The sequence below is a fragment of the Zootoca vivipara genome, chromosome 6 (assembly GCF_963506605.1).
Source record: "Zootoca vivipara chromosome 6, rZooViv1.1, whole genome shotgun sequence".
Classification (NCBI taxonomy): domain Eukaryota; kingdom Metazoa; phylum Chordata; class Lepidosauria; order Squamata; family Lacertidae; genus Zootoca; species Zootoca vivipara.
The window spans coordinates 13,348,090-13,367,407 of NC_083281.1; the positions used below are offsets into that span (position 1 = coordinate 13,348,090).

The 19,318-nt window shown below is 50.0% G+C and overlaps 1 protein-coding gene across 1 annotated transcript in view; it reads left to right on the plus strand.

The window, feature by feature from the left end:
• SPTBN4 (spectrin beta, non-erythrocytic 4) overlaps positions 1-19,318 on the plus strand; it is a 104,757-nt gene extending 85,439 nt beyond the window's left edge. The window contains exons 28-37 of the mRNA XM_035118507.2: positions 1,136-1,380; positions 4,104-4,242; positions 4,482-4,566; positions 6,150-6,346; positions 9,423-10,072; positions 10,766-10,847; positions 11,018-11,301; positions 13,114-13,287; positions 14,867-14,909; positions 17,177-19,318. Of these exons, the coding sequence (XP_034974398.2) occupies positions 1,136-1,380; positions 4,104-4,242; positions 4,482-4,566; positions 6,150-6,346; positions 9,423-10,072; positions 10,766-10,847; positions 11,018-11,301; positions 13,114-13,287; positions 14,867-14,909; positions 17,177-17,341 (2,064 nt within the window). The 3' untranslated portion in view covers positions 17,342-19,318. The remainder of the gene's footprint in view (positions 1-1,135; positions 1,381-4,103; positions 4,243-4,481; positions 4,567-6,149; positions 6,347-9,422; positions 10,073-10,765; positions 10,848-11,017; positions 11,302-13,113; positions 13,288-14,866; positions 14,910-17,176) is intronic.

Below are 19,318 nucleotides of genomic sequence, written 5' to 3' on the forward strand. Positions count from 1 at the left end.
GAGCTGGTTCTGTACATTTTTGCTAGCTTGCTGGGTGTCGGGTACCAGTGACAAAGCATCTTCATGGAGTTTTCTTTCAAAGTTTAACGCGCTGTAAAATTTAAGTCCAGAGTTTTTCCCACCTCTGGAAGGAGGACATCAGATTCACGGCTGGTTATATGATCAAAGAAGACCTTCTAAAGGTGATGTACCAGTGGTACCTTACCCCAGCAAAATTGGCTATAAAAAAAAGATTAGTAGTAAATGTTGGAGGTGCAACCGTAAGGATGAGAATCTTTTCCACATGTGGTGGATGTGTCCCAGAATAAAAACATTCTGGAACATGATCCACGGACCACCTGTTGGGAACCACTGCACTACAGGGTCGAGACTGTTGCTCTTGAAATCTGCCCCTGCTGGTGGGTTTCCCTTTGGGTATCTCGTTGGCCACCATGAGGCCAGGATGCTGGACTAGACGGACCATTGGCCTGATCCAGAAGCTCTTCCTATATTGTTAGCTTCACGATGACTCTGCTTTAAACAGTCCTGGCTTCTCTCAAAGAATTATGGGAGCTGTAGTTTTCTAAGGGCGCTGAGAGTTTTTAGGAGACTCCTCTTCCCTGCCTGCTCGCCAAGCCATGCATCCTCAACAAACTGCAGTTCCCAGGATGCTTTGGGGGAAGCGGTGCCTGCTTAAAGTAGAATAATCACATCTTGAATTACATCTTGGGGGAGGCAGCAACACTTCCAAATACCAAACACTTCCAAATACCAGAAGGAAGGGGAAAGGTCTCAGGTGCTCGAATCCTGCTTGGAGGCTCCCCATCCTCAGCATCTGGCTGGCCACTGTGAGAACAGGATGCTGGACCAGATCTGGCCTAATCCAGCATCCAGTCCTTTCGTGTTCTGATGGAACCTCCAGGCCCAGAGGCAGTCTATCTCGATTCCTATGGGGGATTTGGCAATGTGAGGACAGGATCCTGGGCTAGATGGGCCATTGGCCTGACCCAGCACACTCCCCTTATGAGACCGCGCCTTCCCTGCCCCCTTTCCGCCCAGGAGGAGAGAGCGCTGCCTGCCCCACGAGGCCCCCTTCCCTCCCAGGGGTGCAGTGAACCCCCTCTTGTCCCCTTAACCCCCCCCTGCTCCCCGCCAGGTGCGGCAACTGCAGGAGGTGGCGGCTCAGCTGCGGACGGTCTACGCCGGCGAGAACGCCGAGGCCATTGCCACCAAGGAGCAGGAGGTGATGCGCTCCTGGAAGGAGCTGCTGGGCTCGTGCGAGGACTGCCGCCTCCAGATCACCACCACCGCCGACAAGATCCGCTTCTCCAACATGGTGCGCGACCTCATCTCCTGGATGGACACCATCATCTGCCAGATCGGCACGGGAGAGAAGCCCAGGTAATGATAATAATAATAATAATAATAATAATAATAATACAGTGGTACCTTGGTTCTCAAACTTAATCTGTTCCGGAAGTCCGTTCCAAAACCAAAGCGTTCCAAAACCAAGGCGTGCTTTCCCATAGAAAGTTACAGGTAAGTAGCCGTGTTGGTCTGTCGTAGTCAAAATAAAATAAAAAAAATTCCTTCCAGTAGCACCTTAGAGACCGACTAAGGTTGTTATTGGTATGAGCTTTGGTGTGCATGCACACTTCTTCAGATACTACTTTTGCAAAAGTCATGCAAAACCGAATACCGGTAATCCGTTCCGGACTTTTAAAAACAACCCCTAAAACAGCAATTTAACATGAATTTTACTATCTAATGAGACCATTGATCCATAAAATGAAAGCACTAATCAATGTACTGTACTATAAAATGAAGAAGACAGTATAAAAATAAAATTAACATGAATTTATTTTTGTTACCTGCACCGATGATAGTCATTGTTTGGATGGGGGGCTTTTATCCATTTCCACAGTCACTCACTTACTCAATCAATCAATCAATCAATCAGTAGGTGAACTGGGTTCCACACAGTCACAAAAACAAATTAAGCGGGGGGGGGGGGAATCAAAAACAAAAGTGCCAAACTAAATCCTCTCCAGAAATGTTCAAATACCAAGGCACAGCTTCTGATTGGTACAAGCGCCCCAGAAACAATAGCTGAGAGCCACATTGGACGTTCAACTTCCGAAAAATGTTCAAAAACTGGAATGCTTACTTACGGGTTTTTGGCATTTGAGAACCAAGGCGTTTGAGAACCAAGGTACCACTGTAATAATAGTAATAATTTATTATTTATACCCCACCAATCTGGCTGGGTATCCCCAGCCACTCTTGGTGGCTCCCAAAATAATACCGTAATAATAATAATAATAATAATAATAATAATAATAATAATAATAATAGCGACAAAACATCAAACATTAAAATTTTCCCTAAACAGATGTCTTCTAAAAGTCAGCTAGTTGTTTATCTCCTTGACATCTGATGGGAGGGCATTCCACAGGGCCGGCGCCACAGAAGGCCCTCTGCCCGGTTCCTTGTAACCTCACTTCTCACAGGGAGGGAACCACCAGAAGGCCCTCGGAGCTGGACCTCAGTGCCCGGGCTGAACGATGGGGGTGGAGATGCTCCTTCAGGTATTCAGGGCCGTCCCACCAGCTCTCGGAGAGCAACAGGCTGGAACATAGCTTTGCAGGGGGGCATATCCTCCTTGCTACATCTGGCATCCCATTGGACTGCCAGGTCCTGGCCTTTTCAAAAGCTGGGGGTCATTTAGACCTCTGCTAACAGGGAATGGTTGGAAGGCATCCCAAAGGACTTCTGGCCCAGTGCCCTGCGATGCAGGAATCAGATCCACCCCCAAGGGGTGCTACCACCCACTTCGGGAACCCCTGACTTAGAGGCAGGCAACAAGTCAAAGCCACCCCCAGTCCGAGATTCACGTATCAGTTAAACAAGCTATAGCTTAGGGCCCTACTCTCCTGGGGACCCCCCCCCCAAAAAAAATAAAGGGGAAAAAAAACTGGATGTACATTTCCAGCTCTCCAGGTCCTGGATGAACTGCTGCAGCCTGGCAGGGAAGGAGAGGGGCAGGAGGGGGTGAGGGGGCGCCTGGGCTAGGAGCAGCCTCTTTCCACCTGGGGCCCTCACCCATCAAAGAACCAGAGGACCACAGAGTTGGAAGGAACCCCCAGGGGTCATCCACCCTAACCCCCAGCAATGCAGGAATCAACTCCAGATACAAAAGCAGCTGCAGAGGCCAGAGGCCAGAGGCCACCTGGATCTGTGAGTCCTTGAAGACCTGCCTCTCAGGGCGCCCACAAACCAGGGTCGGATTGACGTACAAGCTAAACAAGCTCTAGCTTAGGGCCCCCCTCTCTTGGGGGGGGGCCCCAAAATGAAAAGAGGAAAAAAATTGGATGTACATTTCCAAAATATAAGATAAAAAAACAAATAAAACAAAACCTACCTACAGCAACCGTGTTTTGTTGGCTGGCTCCTATGACGCAAGTCATGGCCCCGCCTGCTCGCCTGCTCCCTCAAATATCCCTGGTTTGCTCATTTCTATATACAGTGGTACCTCGGTTTATGAACACAATTGGTTCCAGAAGTCTGTTCATAAACTGAAGCGTTCATAAACTGAAGCGAACTTTCCCATTGAAAGTAATGGAAAGTGGATTAATCCGTTCCAGACGGGTCCGCGGAGTACTCAACCTGAAGCGTACTTAACCCGAAGCATGGGTGTAATTGGTTCCGGAAGTCTGTTCATAAACTGAAGCGTTCATAAACTGAAGCGAACATTGAAAGTAATGGAAAGTGGATTAATCCGTTCCAGATGGGTCTGCGGCGTTCGTAAACCGAAAATTCGTAAACCGAGTTGTTCATAAACTGAGGTTCCACTGTAGAGGGTACCTACATTCTGCATGAACTGGTTGCAGGGCAACATGGGCAAAGGGCTTGAGACACCTATGAGGTCCACAAATGACCATATAGCATCTATTCAACCCACAAAAAAGGGACAATTTCTTGTTGACAAAGGACAGCTGGACATAGAAATTCCCTTCAGGAGCTGAGTGCCTCATCAAACCTAAATCTGGCCCTGGCCACTCCTGTGAGTGGGTGGGTGGGTGGGTACCTTCCCTCTTGCATCATCTCTGCCCCCACCCTTGCAGGGACGTCTCCACCGTGGAGGTCCTGATGAACTACCACCAGGGCTTGAAGAGTGAGATCGAGACCCACAGCAAGAACATTGCCTCCTGTGTGGACCTGGGCAAGACACTGGTGCTGAACAAGAGCCCCGCCTCCGAGGAGGTAGGCTCCGCCCCATCTCTGTGGCCAGGGGAGGGGGGCCCATCGGGCAGTGGGGTAAAGTGGGGGGTGCCCCCCTTCTCTGTTCTGCCGCACCCAAGGACCGCGTTGCATGGCAGGGGGGGAGACCTTTTCAGAGGCGCAGGGCCTGGGATTCTCTGGGGGGGGGCCTGGGATTTTTGGGGGGGGAGGCAGGCAAGGTCTGGGCAGAGACGTGACCCTTTGTCTTCTCTCCGCTTCAGATCAAGCTCCACCTGGAGAAGCTGATGACCAAGAAGAAGGAGATGGTGGAAAAATGGGACCGCCATTGGGAGTGGCTGCAGCAAAGTGAGTCCGGGTGCAACGCCACCCCCTCCTCCCCCCCCAAAAAAAATATCCCCCTGCAGATCCTGCCCACAAAATCGTTCCTCCTCTCACGGTTTGCTTTGTAGCCCTCCAGGGGGAAGTGGGGGGCATCCTTTTCCCTCCCAACTCCCATCCTCACATTTTTTTTGGGGGGGGGAGTCGATCCTGTGTTTCCCCATCAACACATACTATTTACTATTTATTTATACTACTATACTATTTATTTATTGACTAAATCATGTGAAATCGCATCCGACATTCAGGTTCCAAAGAACTTTTGGAAACCGGAACAATCAGTTCTGGTTTTCATTCAGAGAGCCAGTGTGGTGTAGTGGTTAAGAGCGGTAGACTCGTAATCTGGGGAACCGGGTTCGTGTCTCCGCTCCTCCACATGCAGCTGCTGGGTGACCTTGGGCTAGTCACACTTCTCTGAAGTCTCTCCGCCCCACCCACCTCACAGGGTGTTTGTTGTGGGGGAGGAAGGGAAAGGAGAATGTTAGTCGCTTTGAGACTCCTTCGGGTAGTGATAAAGCGGGATATCAAATCCAAACTCTTCTTCTTCATTCGTTCGAGAGCCAAAATGTTCGACTCCCGAGGCATTTGCTGTGTCATTAAAATAAAAGCAAATATCTGTCTACAGCAATAAGAAACATCAGAAAGCGAAAAGCAGAGCTCAATTAACCATTGTGGAATGGTGTCTTCGTAATCACCTGGCAGAATAGAAATGTTTTCAGGAAGTGTGTAGAAGTTGGTGTGGAAGACGCCTGCTGAATCTCCAGTGGCAGGGAGTTCCAGCAGACTGGGCCAAGGGGACTAAAGGCTCAGCTTCCCGTTGTCAAATGAGCCTCACCAACTCGGGGAACAAGGAGAAGCTAAGCCTTTGGGGTCATTGGCCGCGGTCTCTAGTGGCAGGGAGTTCCAGAGGCTGGGTGTAGAGGTCTCTTTCCCTCTCTCCCCCCCACAGTGCTAGAGGTCCACCGGCCTCCCTGTCCAGCCACAGGACTGGCAAAGTACGGGGTGGGGGCAGGTCCGCGCCCCCCTGCCGAAAAGGGGCCGGTCCCAGGAGTCCTAGGGAGGCCAAAGCAGGTGGGCACAGCTGGGCTGGGGGGGGCAGACGTGGCCCCAGTTCCAGGGGCTTCTGCTTGGCTTTGGTTGGGCTTTGGTGGGTGGATTCCTGCCCTCAATGGGTGAAGAATGCTGCAGCTAGGATGCTGGCAAGAACATCTATTATTATTATTATTATTATTATTATTATTATTATTATTATTATTATTATCAGACTTTATATACCGCCCTATACTCAGGGTCTCTGTGCGGTTCGCAGAATAAAACCAAGATATAAAACCACAAAATGCAGAATAAAAGAAAAACAACAACCCAATACCCCCACGCAACAGCCTCGTGACACCCACTCATGACCGAGCCGGGTTCGAGGTTCTTGCAGCTGCCCGAGAATACCTGAGCCCATCCTTTCAGCAGCTGCACCGGCTGCCCGTCTTGTACCCGGCCAGGTTCAAGCTTCTTGCCTTGATTCGCAAAGCCCTGAGCTCTCCCCCCCCCCGCAGTGCTGGAGGTCCACCAGTTCGCCCAGGAGGCAGTGGTGGCCGATGCCTGGCTGACCGCCCAGGAGCCGCTGCTGAAGAGCCGTGAGCTGGGCAACAGCGTCGACGAGGTGGAGCAGCTGATCCGGCGCCACGAGGCCTTCCGCAAAGCAGCTGCGACTTGGGAGGAACGCTTCAGCTCCCTGCGGCGGCTCACCACGGTACGGGATGGAGAGCGCCGGGCGAGCAGAGGGGGTCGGGTGCGAATGTCGCTTTGGGGAAGGTGGAGGTTCTTAAGCAGAGATCATATGGATTGCTGAGCTGGGTTTCCTGCTTTGCAGGGCTTGGACTAGACCATGGGTCAGCAACCTTTTTCAGCCATGGGCCAGTCCACCGTCCCTCAGACCATGTGGTGGGCCGGGCTGTATTTTTTTGGGGAAATGAACGAATTCCTATGCCCCACAAATAACCCAGAGATGCATTTCAAATAAAAGGACACATTCTACTTGTAAAAACATGCTGATTCCCAGACCGTCCGTGGGCCGGATTGAGAAGGCGATTGGGCCACATCCAGCCCACGGGCCTGAGGTTGCCTACCCCTGGACTAGACGATCCTGGAGTGTGCTACGTTTCAGATTCTGGGGAGGGGGAAGGTTCTCACTGGGGTCTGAAATGGACCCTCATTTGTTTTGTTTTTTATATCTAATCTTTATTGATTTTATACAATGAATCACAGTTACAACTCTCCATCAGTAATGTACCTAATGGGTTTGGGGAGGAAAATAAATAATAAAACAAAAGAAAAAGGAAAAAGCAGAAATAGGATAAGATCGTTCCCATATTGAGACTTCCCTCCTCCCCAACCTGGGTTCTCTGCGTATCTATATCAACTGCATCTATTTTACAATTATTCAATACTTCCAAGAGATATTTGACATTGCAGGAGTCATTCAAAGCCTGCAAAAGATGTTACATGTTGATAGTGATTTTTTTGTCTATATTTATCCCATTCTCTGTTGAATTTTTGATCTTCCTGATCCCTAACTTTCCCTGTTAATCTTGCCATCTCGGCATCCTCAAATAGTTTCATCTGCCATTCCATTTTTGTCGGTATGTTCTTTCCTTTCCAACATTGGGCTAACAACATTCTCGCTGCCGTGGCTGCATACATAAATAATCTCCTTAGGTCTTTTGGCATCACTACACCTATAATCCCCCGGAGAAAGGCTTCCGGTTTTTTGGGGGGAAAGGTTAATTTAAACTTTTTTTTTTAGCTTGTTGTAGATCAGGGGTTCCCAACAAAATTTTCTCGAGGACCCCTCATCGAGCCGCTATTGTGACAGGGACCCCCATTAATTCCTAATCCTAAAATTAAAAAGTGAGAGCCAAATTAAGAGTCTTTTTATATTTTATATTTATAGGTTTTTTACAGTTACAACAGAGTACTCCATCAGTATACAGTTAGTTTTAATTTTCAGTTCTTAATGAGATGAACCACTTTTTAACCAACGGTCCATTTTTAACTACGCAAACTGTAGCTTCCGCGAAAAACAACACTTTGTTTACAAACACTACTGTTTTGCAAAGAGGCAGCGCGCGCCAGGGAGGAGGGAGGGGAATGGAAAAGACAGGGTACCTGCGCAGTAGCGCACAAATGAAGCTGACGCGCACAAAGCATCTTGGGGAGGTGAGCGTTAGTAGAATGCGCGCGCTGCCTCTTTGCAAAACAGTAGTGTTTGTAAAGCGCTACCTAACGGCATACAGCAGAACTACTGCCTCTATCTAATTCTAGTTTTGCGCTAGACTCTGCTCATGCAGGAAGTGGCCAAAACAAAAAATATGTTATCATACGAAATATATTTAATATATTTTTTATTCTAATAGCATCTTGCGGACCCCTCTGGCATAGCTCGCGGACCCCTGGGGGTCCCCGGACCACCTGTTGGGAACCACTGTTGTAGATCATTTCCCAAAATCCCTTTACCTTTCTGCATTTCCACCACACATGGTACATAGTTCCCTCTCTTTCTTTACATTTCCAACACAAGTTGGAGCTGGTTCTGTACATTTTTGCTAGCTTGCTGGGTGTCGGGTACCAGTGACAGAGCATCTTCATGGAGTTTTATTTCAAAGTTTCACGCGCTGTAAAATTTAAGTCCAGAGTTTTTCCCACCTCTGGAAGGAGGACATCAGATTCACGGCTGGTTATATGATCAAAGAAGACCTTCTAAAGGTGATGTACCAGTGGTACCTTACCCCAGCAAAATTGGCTATAAAAAAAATTAGTAGTAAATGTTGGAGGTGCAACCGTAAGGATGAGAATCTTTTCCACATGTGGTGGATGTGTCCCAGAATAAAAACATTCTGGAACATGATTTACGAAGAATTTTTTTAAAAAATGATTAGGCATACTTGTCCAAAAAAGCCAGAGTTATTTTTATTAGGAATTTTCACAACAGACCTCCCAGAGGATAAAAAAAAGAGTCTATATGCAACCATGGCCACCAGGATCGTGATAGCAAAATATTGGAAAAGTAATATATTGCCAACAAAAGAAGAATGGCTCTTAAAATTAAGTGAATATTTGGAGCTGGCTAAACTCACAGAAATAATTAGAAATCAGTCAAATGAGAGAATTAGGAGAGAATGGGATGTGTTTATTAATTATATGAAAAAGGAGGTTTCCAGGACTTGGCTCAGCTTAGACTAAAATTCCACATGGAATCAAGATTGTTTCTCCACAGACTTACTAATGGCATACAGACAACCAGTAATATGAGATATTAAGAACCGTACAGGGATAGTGGGAAGTCAAGATATAAATTGGAATCAAGCAATAAGTCGGAAAAGGAGATACTATAAGTATAGAAGAGGAGGAGGTTACTAAATAGGAATAAGGACAGCTTGTATTCCTTACGAAGAGGTTGAAATGGAATGGGTTTGTTCGTTTGCTTTAGGTTTGCCTGGTTTTTTTCTTCTTCTTTTCTTTTATTTCTTCTTTTTCCTATCTTCTGTACAGTGGTACCTCTGGATACAAATTTAATTCATTCCGGGGGTTTGTGCTTACCCCGAAACATTCGCATCCAGAGGCACTTGTTCTGTCCATGCGCTCGGGGCGGAAACTTTTCCGTTACTTCCTAGTTTGCCGCATGCGTAGCCCGAAGGATGCGTATTCAGAGGTGTTCACAACTAGAGGTACCACTGTATATGTAAGATGTGTAATATGTGTATGTCAATTAATAAGAAGTCATCCAGCGTTTTCCCCAGGCTGACCTTCCTTTGTGCCCTGCCCCACAGATCGAGAAGCTGCGGGCCGAGCAGAGCAAGCAGCCCCCCACGCCGCTCCTGGGCCGCAAGGTCTTCGCCGACCCGGCAGAGCTGGGCCACAAGTCGCTCCTGCGCCAGCCCCTCCACGAGAAGGAGCTGCTGCTTCTCCGAGGCCGGGGGGAGGCCCAGGCCCTGGTCAATGGGCTGAAGCCGGAGACCCCCGAGCGTGGCGAGGCCAAGGTGGGCTACGTCCGGCACGAGCTGAAGCCCGAGCGCCTCCAGCCCCGGATTGACCGGCTGCAGGAGGCGCCGGAGGCCAAGGCACCTGGGGAGGGCAAGGCTGGTGCCACGGTGGAGGAATCCGCCCCCCGACCAGACTCTCGTCCAGAGCTGGCGGACACCAAGGGGAGCAGGCGGGCAGAGGCGCATGTGGAGCGCCACCGGGAGCGCCACGAGCGGCGGCTGGAGCGCCAGGAGCCAGTGGAGCAGCAGGAGGCGCCGTCGGCGCGTCACGAGCAGCCCGAGAGGCGTCGGGAGAGGCGAGAGCGGCGGCTGGAGCGCCAGGAGTCCAGCGAGCAGGAGGCGCCCCGGCAGGGGGCACGAGAGCGGCACGAGAGGCGGCTGGAGAGGCAGGAGTCCAGCGAGCAGGAGGCCCAGCGCAATGACCCCAAGGGAGGAGGGTGAGGAGCCACCGGGGGGGGGATAGGCAGGTCTGGGGGCCACAGGGGAAGAAAGGGCAGCTCAGGGCCCCACAGCCAGTGGGTCAGCTGAAAGCATTTGCTTAATTTTGGCAAGTGACCTTTTAATTAGGTTATTAAGAAGGGATGCAACATGGGGACAGCTGCACTGCAGCGGGTTGGGCTAGATGGCCCCTTCGGGTCCCTTCCAACCCTGCAATTCAACAATTCTTGAGCTGAAATTCCTACATTGCAGGAGGTTGGACTGGATGGCCCTCGAGGCTCCCTTCCAACCCTATAAATTGATGATTCTGTGACCTAGCAAGGCAGTGGAGGTTTCCCATGAAAGTCAGATAGCTAACTTCCAGATATTTTTCAGCTGTCATTCCTGCGGCATTGCAGCAGTGGGCTGGTCTAGATGATTCCTGGGGTCCCCTTCCAACTCTACAATTTGCAGCATTCAGGCTTGGGCAGCCCTGAAGGCGGCCTTGTTTAGGGAAGTTTTTAATGTTGGATTCTGTTTTTAATATTTGGTTGGGATGCTGATGAACACCCAGCCCAAACCCCCTGATGATCTCTCCCAGCGGCTGCATGTAGATGTTGAAAAGCATGGCCTGGTCACTCTCCCCTGGGACACAGCCCTCCTGAATCTCCCGGGGGGGCAGCCCCTCTGATACTCTTCCTGGTCACCCACAGCAAGGCGACGTTGGCAGACATCGTGGAACAGCTGCAGGAAAAGGAATCCACAGGGTCGGCGGCCTCGCCAGCGGTAGCCACGGTGAGTCCCCCCCCATTTTTGCTGTGCCCACCCCAGCCCCTGGCTGTGCCACCCATGGGTTCCTGGTCTGACATCACGTCTCCGAGAGCCTAGGTGACGAGACCCTCCTTGGGGGTCCGCCATCTTGGCCCCCAAGAGGTCAACCCGTCTCTCTCCCTCTTTTCCTGCAGCCTCGCGAGAGGGAGTCTCCGGCCCGCTTGCCCAACGGGCTGGACATGCTGCCCGACAGGACGCCCCGCCCCGACCGCCCCCGTGCCCGAGACCGCCCTAAGCCGCGCCGGAGGCCCCGGCCCAAGGACCCCAACGCCCCGCCGGGGGAGGCGCGCCGGTCCCGCTCCGCCCCCGCCCAGACCAGCACTCCGCCCCCGCCGCCCCCCACCCACACCGTCCAGCAGGAGGGCTACCTCCTCCGCAAGCTGGAGCTGGAGGGGCCCAACAAGAAAGCCTCCAACAGGTGAGTCGGGGGGCGGGGGGGGGGGAGAGGATCCTGCCAGTGCCCTGTGGGACTGGCAAAGGAAAGGGGTGGGAGCGGGTCCACATCCCCCTGCCAAAAAGGGGCCGGGCCCGAGAGGGGGCAATTCCAGGGGCTTCTGCTTGGCTTCCATGGGGCTTTGGTGGGTGGGTTCCTGCCCTCAATGGCTGAAGAATGCTCCAGCCAGGGTGCTGGCAGGAACATCATGTTGTTGTTGTTGTTGTTGTTGTTGTTGTTGTTGTTGTTGTTGTTATCCTTACAGTGGTACCTTGGTTCTCAAATTTAATCTGTTCTGGAAGTCCGTTCCGAAACCAAAGCATTCCAAAACCAAGGTGCACTCTCCCACAGAAAGTCATGCAAAATGGATTAATCCGTTTTAAAGACAACCCCTGAAACAGCCCTTTAACATGAATTTTACTATCTAACGAGACCATCGATCCATAAAATGAAAGCAATCATCAGTGTAAAAAGGTAAAGGACCCCTGACCGTTAGGACCAGTCGCAGACGACTCTGGGGTTGCAGCGCTCATCTCGCTTTACTAGCCGAGGGAGCCGGCGTTTGTCCACCGACAGTTTTTCCGGGTCATGTGGCCAGCAGGACTAAGCCGCTTCTGGCAAAAACCAGAGCAGCACACGGAAACGCCGTTTACCTTCCTGCTGGAGTGGTACCTGTTTATTTACTTGCACTTTGACGTGCTTTCGAACTGCTAGTTTGGCAGGAGCAGGGACTGAGCAACGGGAGCTCACCTGGTCGCAGGGATTCGAACCACCGACCTTCTGATCGCCAAGCCCAAGAGGCACAGTGGTTTAGACCGCAGCGCCACCCACATCAGTGTACTGTACTATAAAATAAATAAGAAAGTATTGTAGATGATAAAAAAGTTATATTAAAAAAAATTCATTCTGCAGTCACACAATCAATCAATCAGTAGCTGAACTGGGTTCCACACAGTCACAAAAACAAATTACAGTGGTGCCTCGCTTAACGAATGCCTTGCTTAACGAATTTTCTGCTTAACGAAAGGTTTTTTCTAGTGCAGGTTGCCTCGCTAGACGAATTCGTTTTACGAAAAATTCGTCTAGCGAATCGCGGTTTCCCATAGGAATGCATTGAAATTCAATTAATGCGTTCCTATGGGCAAAAAAAAATTTAAAAAAATTCAATGCATTCCTATGGGATTCGCTAGACAAATTTTTCGTTATAAGAAAAGACCCGTGGAACGAATTAAATTCGTCTAGCGAGGCACCACTGTAACTGAAAAAGCCTCAAAAACAAAAATGCAAAATAAATAAAATAAGGAGCAAGAACAAAAGTGCCTAGTACAGTGGTACCTTGGTTCTTGAACTTAATCTGTTCCGGAATTCCATTTGACTTCCAAAATGTTCGAAAATCAAGTTGCGGCTTCTGATAGGTGCGGGTTCCCCCGGAAACAATAGCCGACAGACACGTCGTACATTTGGCTTCTGAAAAACGTTCAAAAACTGGAACACTTACTTCCGGGTTTTCGGCATTTGAGAACCAAGGGACCACTTTAGCAATTGCCCGGCCTCTTCGCCAATGATCACCCAAAAGCATCACACGAGCATCACAGAAATAGGTGGTCTGCAACAGGAATTTGAGGGGCTCAAACCCTGGGAACTTCTGCATGCCAAGCAGGTGTTCCCCCCCCCCAAACAACTTCTCCCCACTTGTGGGGGTGGGGGGGCTCCTGGGAGGTGCTGACCTCAGCTGGCTCTCTCTCTCTCTCTCTCTCTCTCTCTCTCTCTCTCTCTCTCTCTCTCTCTCTCTCTCAGGTCCTGGATCAACCTCTTCTGCGTCCTCAGCAAGGGGGAGCTGGGCTTCTACAAGGACTCCAAGGGGCGGGAGTCGGGCAGCACCCACGCCAACGAGCCCCTCCTCAGCCTCCTCAATGCCACAGGCGAGGTGGCCAATGCCTACAAGAAGAAGAAGAACGTCCTGAGGATCAAGTGAGCCTCTGGCCTGGGATGGGGGGGTGGGTGGGCATTCTGCTTCTTCCCTCCAAAGAGGGCAGGCAGGCCCCCAAGCAGTGGGGGGGGGGGTTGCTGGGCAAGGTGCTGGAGACCAAGGGAGCCCCTCCTGGCTATGCCAAGGGGCAGGGCACAGATGGTGCCCTCCTGGGAACCAAGGTGCAGGAGGAAGGCGGGGGGAACAGGAGGTCAGAAGTCAGCAGTACATTACATGGAAAGTTGGGAGAGACTCTGGAACGAAGACATCAGATTTACATCATGTTATGATTTAAAAGAAAATTGCATGAAAATGCTTTGCGGGTAGCATTTAATGCCTCTTAAGCTAGCCAAAATGTTCAGATCTAGGACAAACACTTGTTGGAAATGCAGGGAGGTGGAAGGCACATGGATCCACATGTGGTGGAACTGTAAAAAGATCAGACAATTTTGGAAATGACTTATAACGAAAATGTGCAAATGCTCCTTCCCTAAGAAACCTGAAGCCTTCCTGCTAGGAATTATGAGTATTGAAATCCCCCAAAAGTTCAGGAGAGTCTTTCTGTATGTTAAAGTCACTGCCAGAATTCTAATCGCAAACGGGTGGAAGGGAGAGGATATTCCAAATTAGATTGGCAAAACAAGATAAGAGGAGAGTACGCTGAACTGGCGAGATTATCAGCAAGGTTAAGAGACGTTACAGATGAAAAATTTATCAGAGTGGGATACATACAGAGTCTATGTAAAAGAGCATTGTCCAGAGATCAATCTATTGGCTGGTCTTGATTGAGCTTTGGTGTGTAAATAGGATAATTTTGTGAAATAAAATCTATAGTAAGTTAAATAACATGTAGAAAGCAAAGTTTAAGCGCATATTTAAGGAATTTAATTCTGGAATGCAAGGGGAAGATTGGAGGTCTTGTCAAATTTAATCACAAATGGATTACAAAGCAAGTATTATTAGTTAAAGAATGAAGAATTGTTTTTTTATTTCTCATTTAGCCCATAACATCTATTGTACATTTCTGTTATAAAGTTTTCAACCAATAAAGCATTCAAAAGGGGGGGGGAGGCAGCAGTACATAAGAACACAGGGGCCCATCGAGCTCAACATCCTGTTCTCAGTGATCAAATGCCCTAGGAATCTAGGAATCAAGACCTAGGAATCAAGATAGACTGCCTCTGGACCTGGAGGTTCCCTAAGAATTTAAGGAAAGCCTGGTTGTAGTCCGGCATCCTGTCCTCACAGGGGCCAACCAGAGGCCCATCATGGGAAACCCGCAAACAGGATCTGAACACGACTGTGCTCTTCCCTCTTGTGGTGTCCAGCAACGGAGATTAAGTGCATAGCCATTGTGCCTAGGAGCCATCGATAGCCCTCTCATCCTCCTCCCTAAATTTGCCTAATCCTCTTTTATAGCCATCTAGGCTGGTGGCCATCGCTGTCTCTTGTGGCAGGGAGTTCCATAGTTGCCCCTGAGTGGCAGTGTCGGGAAATGCGAGAGGGCCACTGGCTGGATCCAGCCCAAGGCTATTCCTCTGTTCTTGACTTCCCTAACCGGTGCTTCTTCCTCTCTTCCAGGACTAGCGAAGGTGGCGAGTTCCTCCTGCAGGCCAAGGATGAGGTGAGGTCTTGGTTCTCTCTCAGATGGGTGTTTATAATTTTCTTGATTTTTTCCAAAAAAAAGTTTATACAAAATCCTGCAAAAGACAGTGTTATCAAACAGGATCTGGCGGCAATAGATGTATCCCATACGTGATTATTTGTCTGCGGGCAAACACCGACTCCCTCGGCCTGAAAGCAGAGATGAGCACCGCACCCCAAAATTGAAGTTGACTGGACTTAACTGTCCTATAGCAGAGACATAACAGTTAAACAAGGCAGGGTTATGAAACAGGGACCCTGTGAATACCAAGGCAATGTACAGTAATTAACTTATTCAAATGCCCTTAGTCCCTGTATCAATCATATTCATTTGTGGGCCAAGGGGATCCCAGACCATGTTCCTCCTGGCTTAGAAATGAAATAAGGCCAGATCCCCCAAAAAGGTAGAAAACCGTCCCTTTTCCTTTAGCCCCTGAAGTCCCTCAGCTGTTAGTTTTCCACTTTAGTGTAGCAAATAGGGAGCCCCATCTAATTTTTTCCAAAACTGTGCAATGGTTGTTCTAGCCGCTATAAGCGGTTACACTATAAAGTCTCCCTTATACCAATCTTGTCCCGTATAGATAAAAGGGCTAATTGAGAAGTTGGGATAATGTTATGACCAAATAGGTCCTTTTATGTAATCTGTTTAGGTGTTTAGCATAGCTGAGACCCAGTACACTCTAGGAAGGCACAAGTTAAGCTCGGACAACCAATACTGGATTTTCTCTATAATATTGTTTTATTGATTAACAAGCAATTCACATGTCAAGACAAGGAATATGGACTCAACCATACACACATCCCTTCATATCCCATACTCACCACCACTCTCCACTTAAGTGATCAGTTTCAGTAAGAGTTTTGGGTGACCAGATAGCGGGATCTCATCTGCCTCTGGCACACACACCAATCTGAAAAGTCTCATCTTTTCTTGCTGTTCAGCTGAATCTTGGCAGTCCTTCTTGTCCTTGGCATGTTCTTGGCATTTCATGATTCTTCTTGTTTGAACCTGGTGTTCTGTAGCTCCTGGCATATTACAACACTTACTGTTTGAGACTAGTGTTGTAAAGGCAGTCTTTTACGCCTCCTTGCATGTACCGTTCATATCATTTTGTTTTTGCCAGAACGTGCTCATTCCATTAGCTCTTTGATCAACACAGTTCATTAATAGTTCCTCAACAGCCTTCATTTCATGGTGTTCTTCAACCATTTTAGGCCCATGCAAACCATTCCATTCATTATAATAATGCGGCAGTTTCAGATCTTAATTAATTTGTGCAGCTGCCCAAAATTTTGGTACAGCCCCACCATAGATGGAGGTAGGGTCCCTATCTGAGCCTTGGTGGGTTTATGTCTTCCGGGAGTTGTGCAACTCTCCCTTCAGAAGGGTCAGCGGTGGTTGTGAGCTGTCCTGCATTGCAGAGGGCTGGACTAGATGTCCCTTGGGGTCCCTTCCAGCTCCCCAAACCTATGATTCCATGGAGGCCGCTGTGCTCTGACCTGAGATTCTACCTTTCCTTCCTTCCTTTTTTTGTACTATAATATTTTACTGAGTTTTTGTTTTACAATACAGTATATAAATACTTCCTCATTTTTCGTATTAATTTTGCTCATATGAGCTGGTCGACTTCCCCCCCTCCTGCCTCATGGTTACCTTAGTTTTCTATTATGTCATCGCATTTGTACGTCTTCCTGTTTACATTACACCATTTCCATTATCACATTTTTTAAAGAAAATGTAAAAAGGTAGAATCATCAACATTACAAGTCTTCTTAAGTCAGTCCTGCTAGTGTTGTTAATTGTTCACAATTGTCCTTCAAGTATTGTATAAATTTGCCCGTCTTTTTGAAAAGCTTGATCACACTGGTTTCAGATTTTCCCAGTCAGCTTCGCCAACTCTGCATATTCCAACATCTTCGTCTGCCACTCTTCAATTGTTGGTAATTCCTGTTGCTTCCATTTTGGGGGCTAATAAAGTCTTTGCTGCAGTAGTTGCATACCTAAACAATTTTTGTTTATGTATGCAACAATTTACTGGTACCCAGTAAAAATGGTTTTTTTAAAACAAATGTACCTTTGTACATTTTTCTTTAACTCATCATATACCAAATCCCATAAGGTTTACTGCAAGTCCACAACATATAATAGAAATTTCCCTCTTTTTCTTTATATTTCCAACATTCCTTATTTTTCATCTTATACAATTTAGCAAGTTTGGTTGGTTTTAACCCCCTTCCTTCCTTCAGGAGGAGCTGAAGACCTGGCTGGAGGCCCTCACAGCCTCCATCGCAGAGCACGCCGAGATCGCCCGCTGGAGCCAGGCCTTGCTGACCACCTCCTCGACCGACGAGGGCAACCCAAAACATCGGGACGCTGACCGCAGGGCCAGTACCTCGGGGCGCAAGAAATGAGGCTGCCCCTCTTGCCGCAGGGCCGTGAGGCTGCTGTGAGGAACTCCCAGAGAAGGAGGCGCCGGACGCTCTGTGCCCTTGGCCCACGCGAGGAGGAGAGCTTCCTGGGGCAGACTCGGGGGGTCTTTGGGGAGGGGCATGGCCAGGTGCCAAGGCACTCCAGGGGCCCCAAGGTGTGTGTGTGGGGGTGCCTGCTCGCTGGCCTCCCTCTGTTATCTGCTGAAGCAGCCAAGACTGTACAGACAGTGAATTGCTGGGGGGGGGGTGAGACTCCACCAGCTCAGAGGGGGGAGAGCTGTGCCCCAGACGGTCCCCAGAGCCTGCCACCCTTGCTCCTGCCAAGAGGCACTCAAGGGACCCTGGCAGATGCTCGGGAACGAGGAGGCTTCTCTGCTTTCCCATGGCTGGTGCCCAGGAACAAACAGCATCTTCTGCTTTCGTCCAATCTGTGTCCCGGGACCTCCCCCACTTTTCATACCCCCCCCATGCTCAAAAATGTCTGCAGAGTCCTCCAAAGGGGACCCGTGCAAGGCAGAATCAGAGGCAGGCCAGGTGAAGGCCATGTGCCACGGTAGGGGGGGGGTTGCAGGGCTGCCCCCCTTTGCTGCCACCAGTGGGGAGAGGCAGCTCCCCCCCCCCCCGTCCATCCCCAGGAGCTCAAAGTGACTGCTTGACAATGGCCCTCAAGGGAGGTGTGTCAAAGGTGGAGAGTGGCTGTTTCTGCTTTCTCTGCAAGAATTTCTCCTTCCAGTTTCTTGTCTTCCGATCAGCAACAAAACCTGCTCCAGTGGGGGCGGTTTTTTATGAGAGTTTGGGGGGGTTGCGTGGACATCGCTCCAGACCCCCCCCTCTGCCTGCATCCGCCTCGCCGCCTGCTTCCTCAGCAATCAGACTCGTAGGAACTGCATTCGACGTGATGCGTTTCTGAAGTGCAGAGACGATCCCACGCCGCTCCCCTGCCCCCACCCGGAAAAATGTCTCGTCTGGGGTGCTGTGTGTGTGTTTGTCGGCCCCTGGCCAGTTTTCCATCTGTGTCTGGCTCTGCTCCCATCTCCCTCGTGAAGCCATCTGCCCCTTAGTTGCCTTCGCGCCTCTCTCTGCGCGCCGTTTCAATGCCCTCCGGACAGAAACCTCGGCGGAGGGTGAAGGGGCCGGGGGGAGGCTGCCTGCTCCCCCCTTTTCCAAAGCCGCCTGGGGCTCTGCTGCTCCTGCTGCCTCATCTTTGGGGCTCCGAGGGGGGCATCCGAGACAGAACAGGCTCCATCTTCCAAGGAGGGACCCGCGAAGGATGCGCAAACGGCGCCCAGACTTCGGAGCACAAACTCACGTCAGCAGCACAAGGGGGGGAGGGGGAGAGTCTGCGGACACCGCTTTGGCACTGCTCTTAACAAGCCATATCCCTTGCCATCACGACTTCTGCAATTGGGGAGGGGCACCTCGGGGAGGGGGCTCGCCCGTCGCAGCACGGAGGTGTGCTTTTATGCAATAAACAGCAGAGTCAGGAACTGCACCTGGAGACGGGCCCAGGAGACGCTGCCTTCACCAGATCCAAGCTGGGTGGGAAGGAGAGCTGGTCCCCAGCCAGAGCGGAGGCCACAAGAGGCCTCTGACAGGCAGCCTCTGCCCCAGAATAGCACATCAGCTTTGCCTGCACCCTCAGAGAGTATAGACCCTTTAGCTTGTGATTCCTTCAGGGGTTGGACTAGATGACATTTGTGTCCCCTTCCAACTTTATGGGACAAGGAGGTCAGCCTGAGAGGGAAGGGAGGTTTCTGTGGGTCTTTCCAGAGGCTGGACTGGTCCTGATGAGGGCTTTTCAAGCTGGATGTTTCACCCCATACCCTTGTTTGTCCCCCTGAAGACTTGATTTCAAGTCCGCCTGCCTGGCTTCCAGCTCTTCCCATTCAGTGCAGAGAGGAAATGGAAAGGCAACATCTGTCCTGGAAGCCAGTTGTGTAGCTCTGGCAAGCTGCGGGG